At 50.9% G+C, this 17,604-nt stretch overlaps 2 protein-coding genes across 9 annotated transcripts in view; one reads left to right on the forward strand and one right to left on the reverse strand.

Moving 5' to 3' along the window:
* The window catches only part of Nhsl2 (NHS like 2), a 246,807-nt gene extending 230,421 nt beyond the window's left edge, over nucleotides 1–16,386 (forward strand). For 4 of the 8 annotated variants that reach the window (XM_051142199.1, XM_051142202.1, XM_051142203.1 and 1 more), the window contains 3 exons: nucleotides 10,506–12,836; nucleotides 14,936–15,068; nucleotides 15,859–16,386. In XM_051142199.1, coding sequence (XP_050998156.1) covers nucleotides 10,506–12,836; nucleotides 14,936–15,068; nucleotides 15,859–16,180 — 2,786 coding nt within the window. In that variant the 3' untranslated portion in view covers nucleotides 16,181–16,386. Of the gene's footprint in view, nucleotides 1–3,835; nucleotides 3,992–5,805; nucleotides 5,934–6,233; nucleotides 6,427–9,043; nucleotides 9,176–10,505; nucleotides 12,837–14,935; nucleotides 15,069–15,858 lie in introns of all 8 variants that reach the window. The other 4 variants (XM_051142200.1, XM_051142198.1, XM_051142197.1 and 1 more) reach the window with 3 other exon arrangements.
* Nucleotides 436–3,819, reverse strand: Rtl5 (retrotransposon Gag like 5). The gene has a single exon (XM_051142206.1). The coding sequence runs from the start codon at nucleotides 3,401–3,403 to the stop codon at nucleotides 1,673–1,675; it is 1,731 nt and encodes a 576-aa protein (XP_050998163.1). The 5' UTR covers nucleotides 3,404–3,819; the 3' UTR covers nucleotides 436–1,672.
* Nucleotides 16,387–17,604: the final 1,218 nt, after the last annotated feature.

The following is a 17,604-nucleotide window of genomic DNA, read 5'->3' on the forward strand; positions in this document are numbered from 1 at the left end:
CCCAAATATTCCACAATGACTCTGTGTTAACTCCTCTCTTTTGGGGGTGGAAACCATTGTAAAAGGTAGCAACAGGTTCTAGGAACCCCATTCCACTGAGCTTCCGGCTAAGAGAGACAAAAGTGCTAAGCAAACAGGCCCCTTACCTCTGGCTGATGACTAGCGGTCTCACCGTAAGCCAGTCTGAGGACTGGCTCTGTCGAGGACTCCCGTTCCTCAGGTTCCTTCTTCTGGCCTTAGATTCAAATTCTAGGGCTGGCCTCTCATCTTCGGACTCCAGTGAGGAAGGCATGCAGGGAAGAGACCCTGTTCTCTTCCTGCTGGCCACAGATACTTGGGCTGCACTGTCCCCAGCTGCTAGGTGCTACACCGGAAGTTCACTATGCAGGGACAGGCTGGGCCAGCAGTGAATTGGGTTATCCTGTTGTGGCCAGCATTGATAGAATACATGTGTAGTTTTCACTGCAGAAACAGTATCTTCTGGACCTAAAGTGAACCACAGGTCTCTTTCTAGGGGCACCTGAATTTGTGCCCAAAAAGTCCCTGGAGTATATATAGGAGGCAGTCACCCCTTAAGCCACCCTGGCTAATTGAAGTTCAACAACAGGCCTGGGAGAGATTGACCCTCACGTGACAGCCATAGAGGTGCCTAGACAGCAGTGCTACAACGAATGTAGTCTCTGGAGAGCCAGCCCTGGTTTCTCCTTTCAGAACTGAGGACTCCTTAGAGTCAGAGGGGCTTAAAGAGCAGGCCAGCAAGGCCATCCCCACAATCTTGAGCACAGTCTCCTCAGAGGCCTCTGGCTGAGGCTGCAGCCCAAAGCCTAGCCGAAGAAAAGAAGGCCCTGTTCCCGGTTCACTCTTTAGGATGTCACACTGAGTTGTGGTGTTGCTGCCACCTCGGGCCTCCTTCTACCCATAATGCCTTTAGGCAACATCAAGGGGAAACTGGCCAAAGCCTGTTCAAGGGCCCTGGTGCAGGAGTCTGAGGGAAGGGTAAACCCCAGCGCTCAAAGTGAAGTCAGTTTGCCTCCTTCAGCCAAAGAGAGTCAGTCTCCATCAAGCCGTCCACTGTACACGTGCTTTTGCATACTCTCACTGCACTGGCTGGAGGCTCCTCTTCAGGCCCTTCTGCTGGAAATAGGGCCAGTATATATGTCTTGCTGTTGTCCTATTCATTGTCTAATAAGTGGCCTCAGCAGCATTAAGAGTTTAGGGTAGCCTGTACTTTACATCACTGACTGGGGCAGATCCACGAGGCCCTGGGCAAAGTCCTGTTGAACCAGTCAGGATAAAGGTGTAGAACACAGGGCAAAGATGCACAGGAGAGGCAAAGATTGGGGACAAGTAGAGGAAAAGACAAAGGTGACCAGTGCGCGTAGAAGAACAGGCCCAGAGACTTGCTTTCCAACTAGTACGTGGACAGAGCTGAGGACATGGCAAGAGGGCTTCAGTACTGACCTCTCCTTTCCTAAATGGCCTTGGTTGGGCACATTTCACTCTCTGGTTGTTGTTACAAAACAGTCTGGAATTCTGCAGGTCTTCTTTGAGGTCTCCAGGGCTGGAGCTTTCTTAAGGACTGGGCAGTAGATGGGGCACAGACAGCAGCAATAGCAAGGTTAAGGGGTGCAGTAGAAGGGTGTGTTCCCCTATGGCCGACTCACCCCAGCATTCACACTCGGATTCGGCCTTGAGTAGCTCGGTGGCTCCCCTGGCTAGGAGTGAGGCAGAACAGCACCCCCGAGGAGGGACGTCTTCGCATTTGGCGTTGCCCCAAGCGACCTGCATGGCCAGTGAGTGGTGGTGAGCTGTAGAAGGGAGAATCGGTACCTGGAAGGCCCTCCAGAGGTGGGACTGGAGTCTGGTTCCTCTGTCTGCTAGAATGGATTGTGGAAGGTGGTACGCCCAAGTGATTCTCAGCATGGTAGCCTATTGCAGAGCTAATGGTCTGGGTTGAAGTGTCAACAAGGAGAGGTTCATCCATCTCCATCAGCTCTCCATGTAGGCCGTGATGGTGGGCAGCAAGTGTATACATACGTGTATGGATGTGGTCATGCACATACACATGCTCATACTGGATCTCCTCCCTCCCTTCCTCCTGTTCTAGTTCCAGGACCCTAAGCTCATACGTATTGTCATCACCATCCTCACTCCTCCTCATCTCCTCCTTGTCTTCCTCCTCTTCCTCTTCCTCTTCTTCATCCCCGCCTTCATCTTCATCTTCTTCCTCATCCTCCATCTCTTCTTCCTCTTTCCTCATCTCCTCCTCTTCCTCCCTCAGATCTTGTGGGAAAGCTGTCATGTGCTTCCTCGGGTCCTTCAAATACAGCCTGTACCTGCCTGCCTCTTCACCCTCACCCTCATCCTCACTGTAGCACTCTATTCCTTCATTGTCATCCTCATTAGGAATCGGATCCAAGGGGCAGAAGCTATTTTGAACTCCAGGAAGTGAGATTGGCTTGGGGACGCGCACTTTCCTTTCTATCTCCACACACTCAAGAATCAGCTCATCCAGGTCTGCCATTTCAGTTGACCATAAGAGTTCCTTTCGGAAAAGTTCTGACAAGCCTTTGAGGAATTGGTTTTGGAGGCGACAGTCATCCCAAGCCAAGAACTGGGCCAAGAACTGAAAAGCATCTGCATAGCTGCCCAGGGTACAGTCTCCCTGCTTGAGCTTGCGGATGGCCTTTTTAGCCACATGTGAGGGGATGGGGCCACAGAATTTCTTACGGAGTTCATCCAGGAAGCGCGGGAAGTTGGCGCACAATGAGCTTCCTTCCTGGGTGACTGAGATAGCCCAGTCTCTTGCCTCGCCTGTGAAAAAGGAGATCAGAAAGGCCACCCGGTCCGCATCCCCAGGGAAGTGGTCTTCGTGGTCTGCTATGAAGGTCTCTAGCTGCATCAGAAATTCAGCCAGGTAGACTGGGTCGCCTGAAAAGGGTTCTATGTCTGGCCTCTCCAGCGGTGGCATAAGGACCTCTAAGGGTGGCTCCTTTGAGGTAGGAGAGTGCAGCTCTGGTTGGGACAGGCTGGGTGACAGAGGAGGGTCAGTGGACCCCTCGGGGTTGGTATAGTCCTGGACCACATTAATCAAAAGATCATCTGAGACATAGTCAGGATCTGTGCGTGGAGGAGGCCAGCACAGGAAAGGCACTTCCTCCACCGGAGTGGGATCGGTCTCATGGAGCAGGAACTCAAAGTTCTCCTCCGCAAGAACCGGCACTATTGGCACCGGCCAGTGGATGTAGCTCGAGGCATTGCCCCGCAAGGAATTAACCTCGGCCAAGGCTCTTCCGAGCTGCAGGCCCAGATGGGCATTTTCTCCTCGAAGGGCATTTAACTCCTCTCGCAGGGCCACATTCGCCAAGAGAAGGCTATTGAGATTTCCCGCCGCCTCTGACATCGTGACTAGTTGGGGGGTAGGGAGTTATGGGGACTGCAGGAGGAGGCAGAAACGCGGAGGTGGGCGCAGGAGGAGACCAAAGTGCTGTGACAGGGCTACAAGGTGCAAGTGAGCCCCGGCCACACCCACGGGGGCTCCGTTCGGGACCCGTTACCTCGTGGCAGGGGTCGGAGAGGGCCGGCAGCGGCACGGGACCCGGAGGCGGTAGGCGCAGGACACGGACCAGGCGCTGGCAACGGTGACGCGGACAGAGACAGGCAGAGTAGAAGGGAAGGGACCGCTGCAGGATCTGTCGAGGAAAAATCTTGCGGACAGCGATCTCTCGCCTTTTAAGCACAGCTACAAGCGCCCCCAGCAGGGGCGGGCCTTCGGGAACGGAGGGAGCCCGCTGGCTCCCGCGGCTGCGCTCTCACTCACTCTCTCCTTCCCTAGCTGCAGCTAACTCAGGTCGGGAAAATGCGACAGCGACTGCCCACTCGAGGTCGTCATGGCGACAGCCAGTGAACGTGTTCCTCTCCTCGGGCAGGCCCCCGAGTGTAGAGGAACTGCTTCGCGAGGCGCAGCTCAATCTCCAGAGCCTGTTGCAAGGTACTGCGAGGGAGGGGGGCTGCCTCGAGGCGGCTACGCAGCAGGAGGGAGGCAAAGAAGAACCTGGGAGCAGCAAGCAAGCAAGAAAAACACTTCCAGACCATCTCTCTTTTCACCTTCCAGACTGATGATGCTAAGACTCTGTCTCCAGGGCTGTTGCTCTCTCCCTCCCTTTTTGATTCAGTAGTCCATAAGGGGGAAACATTCAGGCCAAGGTGGGTTAGTGGGTCTAACAAATTCACAGAGAGGGATGGAAGAATTCCCCCAATGGGGACCCACATTACCTCCAGCTGTCCTGTTGATCACTCATACTTGGAATTCTGGCACCAAAAAAAAGGGGCGGGGGACATCTGTAGGGTCTCCTAACCTGGACTCCACACACTCTGCTGTTGTAATAACCTCCCAGGCACAATGAGCTTCTCCATAGAAATCACATCCCCAAGTTGAAGGTGTAGCTCAGTGGTAGCCTGTGCAAGGCCCCAGACTCTATGTTCAGCACCATATACACAGCACACACACACACACACACACACACACAGCCATCTCTTGCTACCTTTGCATTTCTCTTACTACTCAAGATTTTTCAGAAACACTGGACACAGAGCTGGATCCCCCATGAGGTGCCTAATGGAAACTAAATGTACAAAGGGCCTTATCAGTTCTTATTTCTCCGTGCCAGCAAACATTAACTCCAGTGCAGTTGGGCCTCCCAACTGAGATGCAGCTGAAACCCCTAACTCTCGGCAAAGGGCAGAGGTAATCTCAGAGAAGCAAGATGCTGAGAGATAGCCACGAACCCTGTGTCCAGCAAGGAAGGGCTACCATGCAGGAGGAGAAAAGAGTGAATGTGTGCAGAACCAGTACGCAGAAACTCAGAGAGGCACATTCTACTTCTGACAAAAAAGAACTTCCCTGGCGTGCCCAGGAGCCATAGCCCAAAGGAAGGAGTGTTCCTTAGGTGTCTGCCCTGACACTGAAAAGGCACCTGGAAAGGCTTCTGAAGAGAGTTTGAGCATAGAGGAGGGGCTCTGCTGCAGAGAATCAGCCCTGAGAGCGAGCCCCAGTACCAGATTCAAGCCCTCACGTTAAATGCGGTTCGTCTAAGCCACTGCTTGGGTCAGCCCCCTTCCAGTCTTCCATGGACTTATGTCCTCGTGTTGTTTGTGAACTGCCTTCTAGCCACCACCACCTTTGACTTCCTTACTTTTAGCCTCCCTAGCCTGACCCCATCCACAGTGGAACCAGATCTAGAAAACATCAAGTATGAGTCCTTGCAGCCAGGTATGGTGGCAGACGCCTGTAATTCCAGCACTCAAGAGGCTGAGGCAGGAGGATCTTGAGTTCTGAGGCCAGCCTGGGCTAGATGCAAGACTTTATCTCGAAGAAAACATAAAGTTCTTGTAATCCAAGACAGAGTTCCAAACTGGCCTTCTCAGTGTGGATCTCTTCTTGCATCGTGCAGTGTTCCTTAGAACACCTGAGGCCTCAGAGAATGGAATGTTTAGCAAAGGGTGTCTATATCCCTAGTGTTGGCTCCCAGTTGAGTGCTTAAGGTGGGGGACCACTAAGAAAGGGCATGGTCCTCAAAGCAGCCCAGCCTGGATTTACTGACTTTCTTTCCTCCTGTGCGCTCATGGTCCTGGGAACCAAGCACTTTTCCGTTTCTGAATCCAGTGGCCAGAAAATAATGCAAAGAAGCAATGCAAGCCGGGTTGGGCAGCTTAGTGCAGCAGCCTAGCTAGCTCATGGTCCTCCCTGAGCCAGGCACTTGGCTGAGGCCCCCTAGAGTGTGTCTCCACTCTGCTGTTTTTCAGAAGACTATGAGGAACAGTATTCAGAGGCCAGACTTCTGGGGCAGACCTTCCGCTCTTCTGATGAGGCCCCTGAGCCTACTCCCAGCCCAAGGCCCCAGTCTGCCAAGCGTCTGGAGTTTGTATTGATGGTGAGTTGCCTCTTCCCCAACATGGGAGAGCCAGCATGCACCCACCGACAGGGGATCCTGAACTGCTTATGTGATTCCCCACCCCCTGGAAGCTGCTGCTGTTCATCACTGCTCTCTAGCAGGGCTGCCTCGAGGTCCCACTGGGAAGGGTCCTGCACAGTGGGGGCCTAGCCTGGCAGCCTGTACATGCTTTCCTGCCTTCAAGAGGACTCCAATCATTCTGCCTAAGCAGCCATCCTATGGGCACCAGCTCCTCACCACTCAGAAGCACACCCTTTCCATCACCCTCTCTCCCAACAGCCTACAAAGCGGCAGCTGAGCGAGGATGAGACCACAACCCAGGGTGTGAGGGCCCCGGAGGCCTGCCTGAGCCTGTCTCCTGCCAACAAGCAAACTGCCTGGAATGGCCCCTTCCCTCTGCCCATCCTAAAGGAGAAGCGCTGGCTTCAGCCCTGCTCCACGCAGTCTGACCTTGTGCCCATCAACATCTCTGGTAGAGTTGCTTAGCACCACCTGTTTGCTTCCCTTCATGCAAACATCCTCTCCAAATGCACTGGGTGCTGGGGAGGGAGGGCCACTCTGTCTGCTATTGGTTCACCCTGCACTGTCCAGGCCATAACTCCCAGGGAATGGAGGTTTGCTGAAGAGGGGCCTGTGACTCTTTCCTCACCCTGATCCGCACTGCCACTATAACTGATACCGTGTAATAGCGAACACCGTGTAATATAGGATGTGCCAAAAGTTTTCTGAACTTGGGTATTCCTTTGAGCTCATGAATTTTGTTGGTTTTAGGTAAATATAATATTAGAAAGCCAAAGTTTGGAATGTACTGATAATAGAAGGAGAGGGAAATCAGAGTCCGTGTGCTTTCATTATTTCTTGTAGGTGAAGGCTGGGTCTGGAATATACAGATTAATAGGCAGAAGGAGAGGAAAGTCAGAGTCCATGTGCTTTCATCGGAGTGTGACAAGGGACACAAAGGGCACAGAGAAGAAAGACAGAAAGACCAAAAAGGGACCCAGGATGACCTTGGGGGCGGGATGCTTGTATTTGTCTTAGCTTCCTTTCCCATTGCTGTGATAAGATACTCTGACAAAAGCAACTTAAGAGGAAAAGAGTGCATACTGGTTCACAGCTCAAGGTGCGGTTCATCAAAGGCAGCAGCTGGAGCTTGACAGCGGCTGCTCATGTTGTGTCCATAGACAAGAAGCAGAGGACAATGGATGCTTGTTGATGCTCAGTTCCCTTTCTCCATCACTAGGGTCTGGGATCCCCTGACCAAGGAATGGTCCCATCCACAGTTAAGTTGGGGTTTCCTTATGTAAGTTAATCAAGTGAATCCCCCGAAGGCATTATCTCCCAGGTGGTTCTAAGCTCTGCCAAGTTGACAATGCTATCTCAGTCTCCAGACTGGGGCCGCATGGAACTCCTGTTTCCTCCTCCAGGGGCTGGAAGGAAAGGGGTCAGTTGTATCAGGAAACCAGGAAACCAGGCAGGGGCTGGATGAAAGCCAGACCTCAATGATATGGAGGGACCAGAGGAAGCCTGGAACCTAGCACGGCCCCTGTTATGTTGGAAAATGTTGAAGGCCATGAGGGCAGCTCTGGCTTTGTGTAGTCATGAGGCTTGGGTTCATCCACTGCCCCTAGAGTCATCATGAGAAAGAGAGGGATTAATATAAATTAAATATGACTGTAACAAGGGAAAGCCCATGGCCTAAGGAATTTTGCCAAAGGAAGTAAAACTGTGATGGGAGACTCACAAAGCAACATTGGTGGGCTCTGTCTAAACAGCTCTCTCTCCCTTTCAAGCTGTTCTTGAGTTTCTCCTGCAGAGCCATTTATTTGCTGGGAAGAGGCTGCAGCGGGATGGCTGGGAAGGGAAGGTCTGCTCAAGCAGCCACCAAGTGAGAGACAGGGAGGAGAACTGCCTGTCCAGCCCCATGGACCATCTCACCCTGACTTTGCCCCCAACAAATGTCTAGAACTCAAGGCTGACCCAGCACTTTAAAAGAATTAGATAGGCCTCAGGCGACACAAACTGTCCATTGTGGTTATATGTGGCCAAGTGGCTATATGATAGACTATCAGGCTGCTTCCCAAATGTTGAGGTCAGTAGGACAGCTTCTTGGAGATACCATCTTCACCTGGCCCCTGTGAAGACTTTGAGAAAAGATCACAGTCAATCCAGGCATGATGACACATACTTAATAATTGCAGTGCTCTGGAGAGGCGGGGTGATGAGGTCAAGTGCAGGCTGGATAACCAAGCGAGTCCTTTGCTCACAAACGCAATGCCCAGGAGTACAGTGGTAGAGTATTTGCCTTGAGTATAGAAGGCTCAGGGTTCTCCTCCACCGCCCCCACCCCCGCAGCAGAGGAGAAACTTTATGCTTACAACCAAATACCATTTAGCCTCAGTCCCTGCTCACCCCTGGCTATGCATCTAGCAAGGACTCCTAGGCATTAAAAATGTCTACCTAGGCCCCTTCTCCCAGAAAGTTGAATGTTCTGGAGTTCAGGTCACGGAGTTTTTTGGTTGTTTTTTTTTTTTTTTAACACATTTTTATTGAAAAATAAAATAATTCATATTACATCTCATTTGCTATCCCATCCCCTGCATCCTCCCCTCCCTCCCTCCCTCCCTCCCTCCTGCTTTCACCCCATTCCCCTTCCCTATGACTGTGACTGAGGGGGACCTCCTCCCCCTGAATATGATGCTAGGGTATCAAGTCCTTTCTTGGTAGTCTGCTATCCTTCCTCCGAGTGCCATTGGGCCTCCCCAACAAGGGGATATGGCCAAATATGGGGCACCAGAGATCGCAGGTCACGGAGTTTCAAAAGCTACGCAGTTTATTTCAGTATGGAGCCAGAGTTGAAAAATGGTGCTTCCTCCCAGTAAATCTAAGAAGTGCAGTTGAACTAGGTGTAGCCTGTAAAACCAAGTGTGTGTATCCAGGAGCAAACTGGGAGGGGAAGAAGTGCTACCCTGCCTGGATGCTACTCATGTTCCTTGCTACTGCCATCATCCCTTCTCTCTGTCTCAGGCCAGTTTCCACTGAACGGTAAACAGAAACCAGGATGCACCCAAGTGTCTTTATTTTGACTACAGGGCAGCAGTTTGATAGACATGCAAGTTTTCGACACTCGCTGTTTAACACTGAGACAGCTGTGAACCCCAAGTCCACCCTGAGGCGGAGGCGGACCATTATTGGATTCTCTAACTTTTCTCAGCGAGACCAAGGTGACCCCAATACAGTTGATTCCTTCAAACCTTTTCCCCACTTCCCTGCTACTCCTTGCCCTGCAAGTGGCAGTTGGCAGCAGGGGACTGGAATAATTCTAGGGAGAGGGACTTGGGATATCCTAAGAAAGCCAATGTGGTCATTAATGGTAACCAAGGGCTCTTGGCAAGACCAGCAATTGAGTATGGAAAGCAGGTATCTCAGGCTAATAAATCCACTGCATGATTGTTTTCCGTTACAAATGTAATGCAATTTAGGGATGAAGTATACACCTTTAATCCCAGCATGCAGTAGAAGAGGCAAGAGGATTGTCTCTAGTTTAAGGCCAGTTTGGTCTCCATGAGTTCTAAGCCAGAGAAGAACTACATAAAATGAGGTCTTGTCTAAAAAAATTCAATGTTACCATATATGCCAAATTTAGACAAAGAGAAAAAAGTGAGGCATCACCACCCCCCTCAACCATCATCTGTGGTGACCCAACACGGTCACTATGGGAACTAAAGATATTTGTGTAGTCTGCCTGGGATTTAGTTAACATTCAACAAATGCTGGCTATTATGAATTGTTACATTGGTAAAGTAATAATAATAGTGATGTTATAACAGTTATTGCTGTGGATATGAGAAAACTTCTGGAGATTGAACATCTGAATGGTGTTGTAAGTCTTTTTATGTTCAAAGGTTAAAAAGTGACAGATGTGCCGGGCGGTGGTGGCGCACGCCTTTAATCCCAGCACTTGGGAGGCAGAGGCAGGCAGGCAGATCACTGTGAGTTCGAGGTCAGCCTGGTCTACAAAGTGAGTCCAGGACAGCCAACGCTACACAGAGAAACCCTGTCTCAAAAAACCAAAACCAAAACAAACAACCAAAAACCAAAAAGTGACAGAGGCCAGAAATACAGCATTCTGGCAAACGCCAGATCCACCACTGGGGCTGTGAGCCACATGGTGCTGTGGTTTTTAGTTAGTTTAGACACTTCTGCTCCAACCTCAGAACTGATGAACCCTGAGGTCTGCTGGTCTCATGAGTCCTGGGAGAAAATACGGGGGAAACCTGAGGTAGTCCTATGTGACACTTCTACTCTGAAAAGAGCCACCAAAGCTTGAAAGCCTTTGGCAGCCATATGGCCAATTCAAGGGTACCCCTGTGACTCATTGTGTGGTGATGGGCGAGAACCCAACTTCCCCCAGCATCCTCATCTGTGAAAAGAACCAAGGAATTCTGACAACGGTGTTGGCAAATGCTGCTGGCACAAAGTTGATGTTCTTGTCACAAAACAGCTGGTGGGGGATCACTTTCTATACCACTAACATGTATTTTCCACCTCCAGGTCACAGCAACAGCCCTGCAGGCAGCCTGGCCCACTCCACCGCCTCAGACATCAGGCCTGGCCACTCAGCCCCACACGTCGTTCAGGGAAGAGTTGCTGTTGGGCAGGAAGCTCGGTTCCCAAGTCTCACCTCACCAGGACTGAGACACTCTTCCAGTGAACCCGGAGACGCTCACCAGGCACGCAGTGGCTCAGACCCTCCTGGCATGGAGAGCATGGCAGTGGTATACAGTGTCCCCAGTTCTTGCAATGGACCGACGGAGTCAACGTTCTCTGCTTCCTGGAAGGGAGATGCTTTCACTTACATGACTCCAAGTGCCAGCAGCCAGGGCAATCAAGTCAATGAAAATGGAAGGAAACCTTCTTCGGGGAATTCTTGGGTCTCTCTGAATACACTCCCACCTCTGGTCCCTAAGGAGGCGGCTACTCTCTTCGTTACCCGTGATAACCCAGCAGGATGCACGGGGCTACCCAGCTACTCTGAGCACCCTACCCAACAAAGACAAATACCAGAAAGACCTCCCAAGATTGGCCTTCTTGCCCGTGGTACCTCAAGGCTGGAAACAGGCCCAGGTGGGACGAACAGGTTCCGGGAGCGGTCACTGTCTGTGCCCACAGACTCAGGTGTCATCTCGGTGGACTATAATGAAGAACAGAAGGCCAGTGAGGTCCGTATCCTGCCTTATGCCAGTACAAGCTCTGAGGGTAGTAACAGTACTGACAACATCGCGGCCCTCAGCACTGAGCAGGAGGCACGGCACCGAAGGCAAAGATCCAAAAGTATTTCACTCAAGAAGGCCAAAAAGAAGCCCTCTCCACCCATGCGAAGTGTTTCACTTGTCAAAGATGAGCCAGTCCTCCCACCAGAAGGGGAATTGGTACTGCCCAAGGACCAGAGGCCGAGGAGCCTTTGCCTCTCCTTGGAACACCAAGGGCACCACTTGTCTCACCCAGATGCTCAAGGTCACCCAGCTGTGCCAATGCTCAAAGATCCAGAAGGTACGCAGTTCTCTCACCACTGGTATCTCACTGACTGGAAGTCTGGTGACACCTACCAATCCCTATCCAGCTCCAGCACTGCCACTGGCACCACAGTCATTGAGTGCACTCAAGTTCAGGGAAGCTCGGAGTCTCTGGCTTCCCCTTCCACCTCCAGAGCGACAACACCCTCCCAGCTCTCCATTGAGGTGGAAGCCAGGGAAGTAGCCTCCCCTGGGAGGCCCACTGGGCTGATGTCCCCTTCCAGTGGATACTCCAGCCAGTCAGAGACACCCACACCCACTGTCTCCATGTCTTTGACCCTGGGCCACTTACCCCCTCCAAGCACCGGTGCCCGAGTCCGTCCAGTGGTACCAGAAAGGAAGTCCTCACTGCCCCCGACATCACCAATGGAGAAAATCTGCAAGTCACGGTTATCATTTGACCTACCACTGACCTCGTCAACCACCCTGGATCTCTCGGGAATGAGTATCTCCATCCGCAGCAAAACCAAGGTGAGCCGCCATCACTCTGATACCAATTTTGGAGCCAAACTGGCACAGAAAACTAGTCCAAACCAGCCAATCATGCCTATGGTGACTCAGTCAGACCTCCGTTCCGTCCGCCTGAGGTCAGTGAGCAAGTCTGAGCCAGAAGATGACCTGGAGAACCCCGATTACACTGAGGAACCTGGAACAGAAGAAGTCTTCACCTTGCCAGAGAGAAAAGTGAAACCTCCCATAGCCGAGAAACCTCCACTGGCCCGAAGGCCTCCAAGTTTGGTCCACAGGCCGCCCTCTCTCCCTGCAGAGTATCCACTCACTTCTCCTACTATGGCTATGACACCTAGGAGCTCCGGTCCACACGTGAAGCAGCTCTCCCAGGACAGCTACACAGTGTTGCGGAAACCAAAGTCACCCAGCTTCCCTGGTGGCAGGAGCCCAGGGGAGTCAGCAGCAGCCTCCACCCTTGTCTTCACACCTCTTGCCAGTTCCTCTGGTGCTTTCTTCTCAGGAACACAGCAACCTTCCCAGGCCAGTGTAGAAGACGGGGGCCCCAAGGTGAGAGCCCTGCCTGAAAGGATCAGCCTCCAGAGCCAAGAAGAAGCTGAGAAAAAGATGAGCAAGATTCCACCTCCAGTACCAAAAAAGCCCAGCGTGCTCTACCTGCCTCTCACCTCCCCTGTAGCGCAAATGGATGCCTGCATGGCAGAACCAAGGCTGCCTTTCAGCCCCATCATCACCCTGGAGGAAGATGCCAAGTGTCCCTCCACTGGTGATGACCTCAAGTCGCCTGGTAAAAGGATGACTTTGGCTCTTCACGTTGACAGTGAAAAGGAGACCATCTCTCCAGGTTAGTGGGCTGTCTTTTGGCCTTTCCCTTCTTCACTTGTAGGAGGGATGAAGGTGAGAGGCTGGAGTTCAGAGTCAGAGCAAATGCCCCAGTATGACCAAGTCAGTAGGAGACACATCTAGAGGATTCCAGTTAAATCTGAAAGGGAACCGAGAATTGGTCCTAATGTCCTAGGAAACAGGACTGACCCAGGACAGATCTCCAAGGCTAAGGAAGGCTGGGAAATCTACCCTTGGCTCAGGCACGAGGACAACAAAATCAGAGGCTTGGCATACTGAGACTTCCAGACCCCATCTGCCCAGCCATGCTCACAGCCCCTGCCCAGCTCACTAGACAGTAGTTATTTTTTTTTTCTTCCTTCCTTCCTTCCTTCCTTCCTTCCTTCCTTCCTTCCCTCCTTTATTTATTTGGTTTTTCCAGACAGGGCTTCTCTGTGTAGCCCTGGCTGGCCTGGACTCACTTTGTAGATCAGGCTGGTCTCAAAGTCACAGAGATCCACCTGTCCCTGCCTCCCCAGTGCTGGGATTACAGGAGTGCACCACCACGCCCGGCTTGACAGTAGTTTTCTTTAGCCACATTAAATTTAGATTAACGCACAGGACACAGTACTCTACAAGACCAAGTTCAAGTTTCTGGGAAGGCTTGCGGAATTCTGAAGCAATGTGCTGTGATATCCACCTGCACCCTTTCTCACTGTCTCCCAGAAGAAAGGGCACAGTCTTCCTTAGATGGCTTGATTCTAACTCTTCCCATAAGGCTAGGGTAGCTAATGAGTCTCCTTTTTGGTTGAGGTTGTTTCTGTGGCTTTTTGTTGTAATTGTAAGATACAGACACACTTCTATTTTGACCACTTCCAGGGGGCAGGTAGGCCCCCAGTTGTATTGAGTGTCTTCTACTATCTCTCTCTACCTTCCTTTTGGAGACAAAGTCTCTTACAGAACCCAGAGCATATTTATTAGCTAGACTGGCTGGCCAGCAAGCTCTGGGCATCTACCTGTCTCCACACGCCCAGATCTGGATCACTAGGGTTGCGGAATGGTTTCTGGTTTTTACATGAGGGCCAGGGGTCAGAACTTAGGTCTTCATGCTTACATGGAAGCTGCCTTACTAACCAAGCCTCCTCTTTGGAGGCAGAGTTTCACTGTGTTACCTAGGTTGCCCTGAAAGTCACAATTCTACCTCAGCTTCCCAAGTGCTGGGGTTGTAGATGTGAACTACCATCCCCAGCTTAATTTTTAGCCATCTTTAGCTATGTAGTAACCCATCTCCAGAGTGTCTTTTATCTTGCAAAAACTGAAGATCTGCACCCTTGAAACAGCCTTTCCTCCTCCCCTGCTGCCCCGGGAACCACAGTTCTGCTTTCAGGTCTGTGGACCCTACTGCTCTGGGTACAGAGTGGAACCATAGATTTGGTGTCTCATTTGTGACTTGCTTATTTTTTATTAATGTCCTCAAGGCTCAACTGCGGTTTTTATCCTTTCGAAACTTTAATACTGAGCATCACAAATCTCCTGACCTTCTTTAAGCTGATTTAGACTTTTAGTGTAAGTTAATCACTGTGACAAAAGCAAGTGAGCATGTCAAAGCCACGGGTTATTTTCAAATATGCATCGTCTGACTCCACAGGCTCCCTCGGATTCAAACAGGTCCCATCCCCTGCCCCCCACTGGGTGAGGATAATTGCTTTGCTCTGCTCTCAGTATCTTGAGGTTTTTAATTATGTATTTATAACAAGGGGGGTGTAGCTCAGTGCTAGAGAGCTTATCTAGTGTGTGCAAGGTCCCGAGCTCCATCCCCGGCACTAATTTTTGTCTCAATAAGTAAGAAAACAAGAACATGCTCAAACAACATGTTTTAATGAAAATCATGCCTGAGACCAGGGCTGTGGGCCAGTCTTCACCATGTGGGTACTGAAAGGCCTGGGACTAAACCATTAGCCTTCTGAACTTCTGGTTCCTCTTATGAAAATGGAGACATCAGAAGTCTCTGCTCTGCTGTCCCTCCTGAGATGTTTTGAACATCAAGCGAAATAATGAAACTGAGTGTGCTTTGTCCTAGCTATGAGAGTCGAAGTCATTGCTTTTGGTTCTTATGCCTAGGGAGGTCTGTGGAACCAAGTACTGAAGAGAAAAGTTTAATCAGTGATAAAACAGCTGAATGGATTGCAGAGGAGGATGATGACGTGTTTGTGGCTTCCCGCACAACTGAAGATTTATTTACTGTGATACACAGGTCAGGATCATTTTCCTTCTTTGTAATTGCAATTGCTTTCCCCTTTTCTACTTGAAGAAAAACTGCTGCCTCTGAGTAGCCATTAGAATTGCAACTGGATTTTAAGTTGGGGTACCTACATATGTGAGCGCAGTGTGGAACCTCACATCTCAAATTCACTGATGTCTTTGGGTGAAGCAGAGGAGGGGAGGACCAGGTGCTGAGAGAGGCCTCTCGTCTCCTAGCAACTGCTTGGCCTATTGTGTCTCCATCTGCTCCCTCACAGCTCTGCCTGCAGTCAGAGACATTTAACCCTTCACAGAATCCCTTGCACCACAGAATTCTATCTCAAAGTGACATGGAGCACTGGACAATATATGAGAGCAGGGACTTAGGCAGAGGGGGAACAGAGGTGGGCATAGAGGCATGAAGCAGGCGCTTGGTGATGAGGTGCCTGGGTCTGTGAGCTCGGTTACTGGAGTGGAGCACCAGTTCAAACCAGTTCCAAACCTCTGGCTGTCTTCATTCAGTCACTGAGCTATTGGCCTTGACTATTTGAAGTTTGTTCTTGATCTCAGAACGAATAAGGACTGAACCTGTAGCATAGGGCAAGTGCCTCCGGTTGTGGGCATTGATAAGCATGTGGAGAAGGGACCTGGGGACTAAAGAGGTGAGGAATAGCCCATCAGTACAAGGCTATCTTATGCATGTCCCTGAACACTTCCCTCTCTGGCAATGCTTCAAAACGTTGCAAGCTTGCTGGTCCCTGAACTCCTCTGGATTCACTCAAACCCATCTTTCTCTCATTTAGGTCCAAAAGAAAGCTATTGGGCTGGAAAGAGCCTGGGGAGGGCTTCGCAGGAAGCAGACCCAGTTCCCATTCGCCTGTGAAGAGCACAGCTGATTCTCCCACCAGTGAGTCTGCTGCTGCCGCAGGGCCAAGTGGCAGTGCCTGCCTAGATGCTGGCAGAAATGATGATTTCAAGGCCTTGCTCCAGAAGAAGGGAAGTAAGGCAACTCCCAGGACCCGCCCCTCAGCGGCCGAGCTGCTGAAGACCACTAACCCCCTGGCACGAAGAATTATTGCACAGTTCTCAAAAGACTATGAACCCACTGACAACCCTAGTACCTAAGCCTGCTTCTTACTTACTAGACCTGAGAAGAGAAGGGGGAAGATAGAGGGCTTTAGAAAGGAATCAACCATAGGAATGACAAAAAGAATCTATGTCTTTGACGTTAACTCACACTCTGGACAACAGAGAGGCCAACACAACACAACTGAACTCGCCGGGCACTGGGATAGGCTTCAGACCATCCGCTTTTCCATGCTTGCATCCTTGCCGGGACTGAACACCGAGGTCCTCCTCATCTTCCAGCGCTGTACGCTAAGAAGAGATCCTCAGATTTGAGAGCCTGTGTGCCACCTTTTCAATGTCCTAGCTGCTTTGTCCATTGGCTCCTGTCACTGAGAGGCACCGTGGGAGAACAGATTGGGGACTTCCAAACCAGGGCTGGGGACAGAGGGTGCCAATTCTGATGATTATCTACTCTTCCAGGGAGGCCTTAATGGCACAGAAAGACACCGAGGCCTCCTCAGACCACAGTGTGGCTTTCCTCCAGAGCGAGTTCTGCAGGTGTGCACTAATTTCAGCATGGGGTTGATTGGATAGCTTTTGTGGTGCAAAATCTGAATGTGACTCTTGCAAAACTTCATGCCTTTTTCAGTTTGATTGTCTATGCGGAGATCAGGGTGATGAGTTTTAATAAACTTCTAGGACTTCCCCCGCCCCATTAGCTAGAAAAGATGGGACTGGGTGGCTTTGGCTGAACCAAGCTCAGCAAACAAATGGAACATTTGTTCACTCCCATCTAGCCAAGGTAACTTGCATGTGTGCCTTGAGGTCTTTCAAGTGTCTGTCAACATGGGTAGCCCAGCTCATGCGGTATACTCCAAGAACTCTCATTTCACTCGCATGTACCGTTCATCACAGGAAGTCATTAGGTGAAGGACTGGCATCATCAGAGGCTCCAGGAGTAGAAAGGAAGAGTCTCTTGCCCCACGTCATTCGATTCCAGGTGTGCTTTCTGTGGTTGTTTGGGTTTTTGTTGAAAAGAAATCTGACTCCGTTTCAAAACTCGAGGACCTGTAGACTGAAAAAGATCTTCTCAAAAGCAAAAAGGCTATGGCCCAGAATACAAAAGGGCTACGTTTTTGCCATTTAGGTACCTGCTATTTGGCCAACTTTCAGCTAGCCATGTGGGGGAGAGCAGCGCAGCTAGGCTCAATAGAACGCTGAAAGAGTTCAGAACAATGCAATTAACCCTTCCCTTCCAAAGCCAACAAGCACTGGCTGTTCCTATCAACTCAATTGGGTGAGCAGAGCAAGAGTTCCCCATTGCCGTGCACCTGGTCTCTGAGGGGCTGCGGAGAAGATCAGCAAAGCACTGAGCCGAGAACCTGCTGGCCAGCATTGGGAAGTCCATTGTCTTCTGGTTCCGAGGGGCTAAAAGGAAGTGAACTTGTAATATGCTTTGAGAGAAAAAAAAGAAAGGTTCC

Source organism: Acomys russatus, chromosome X (assembly GCF_903995435.1).
Source record: "Acomys russatus chromosome X, mAcoRus1.1, whole genome shotgun sequence".
Classification (NCBI taxonomy): Eukaryota; Metazoa; Chordata; class Mammalia; order Rodentia; family Muridae; genus Acomys; species Acomys russatus.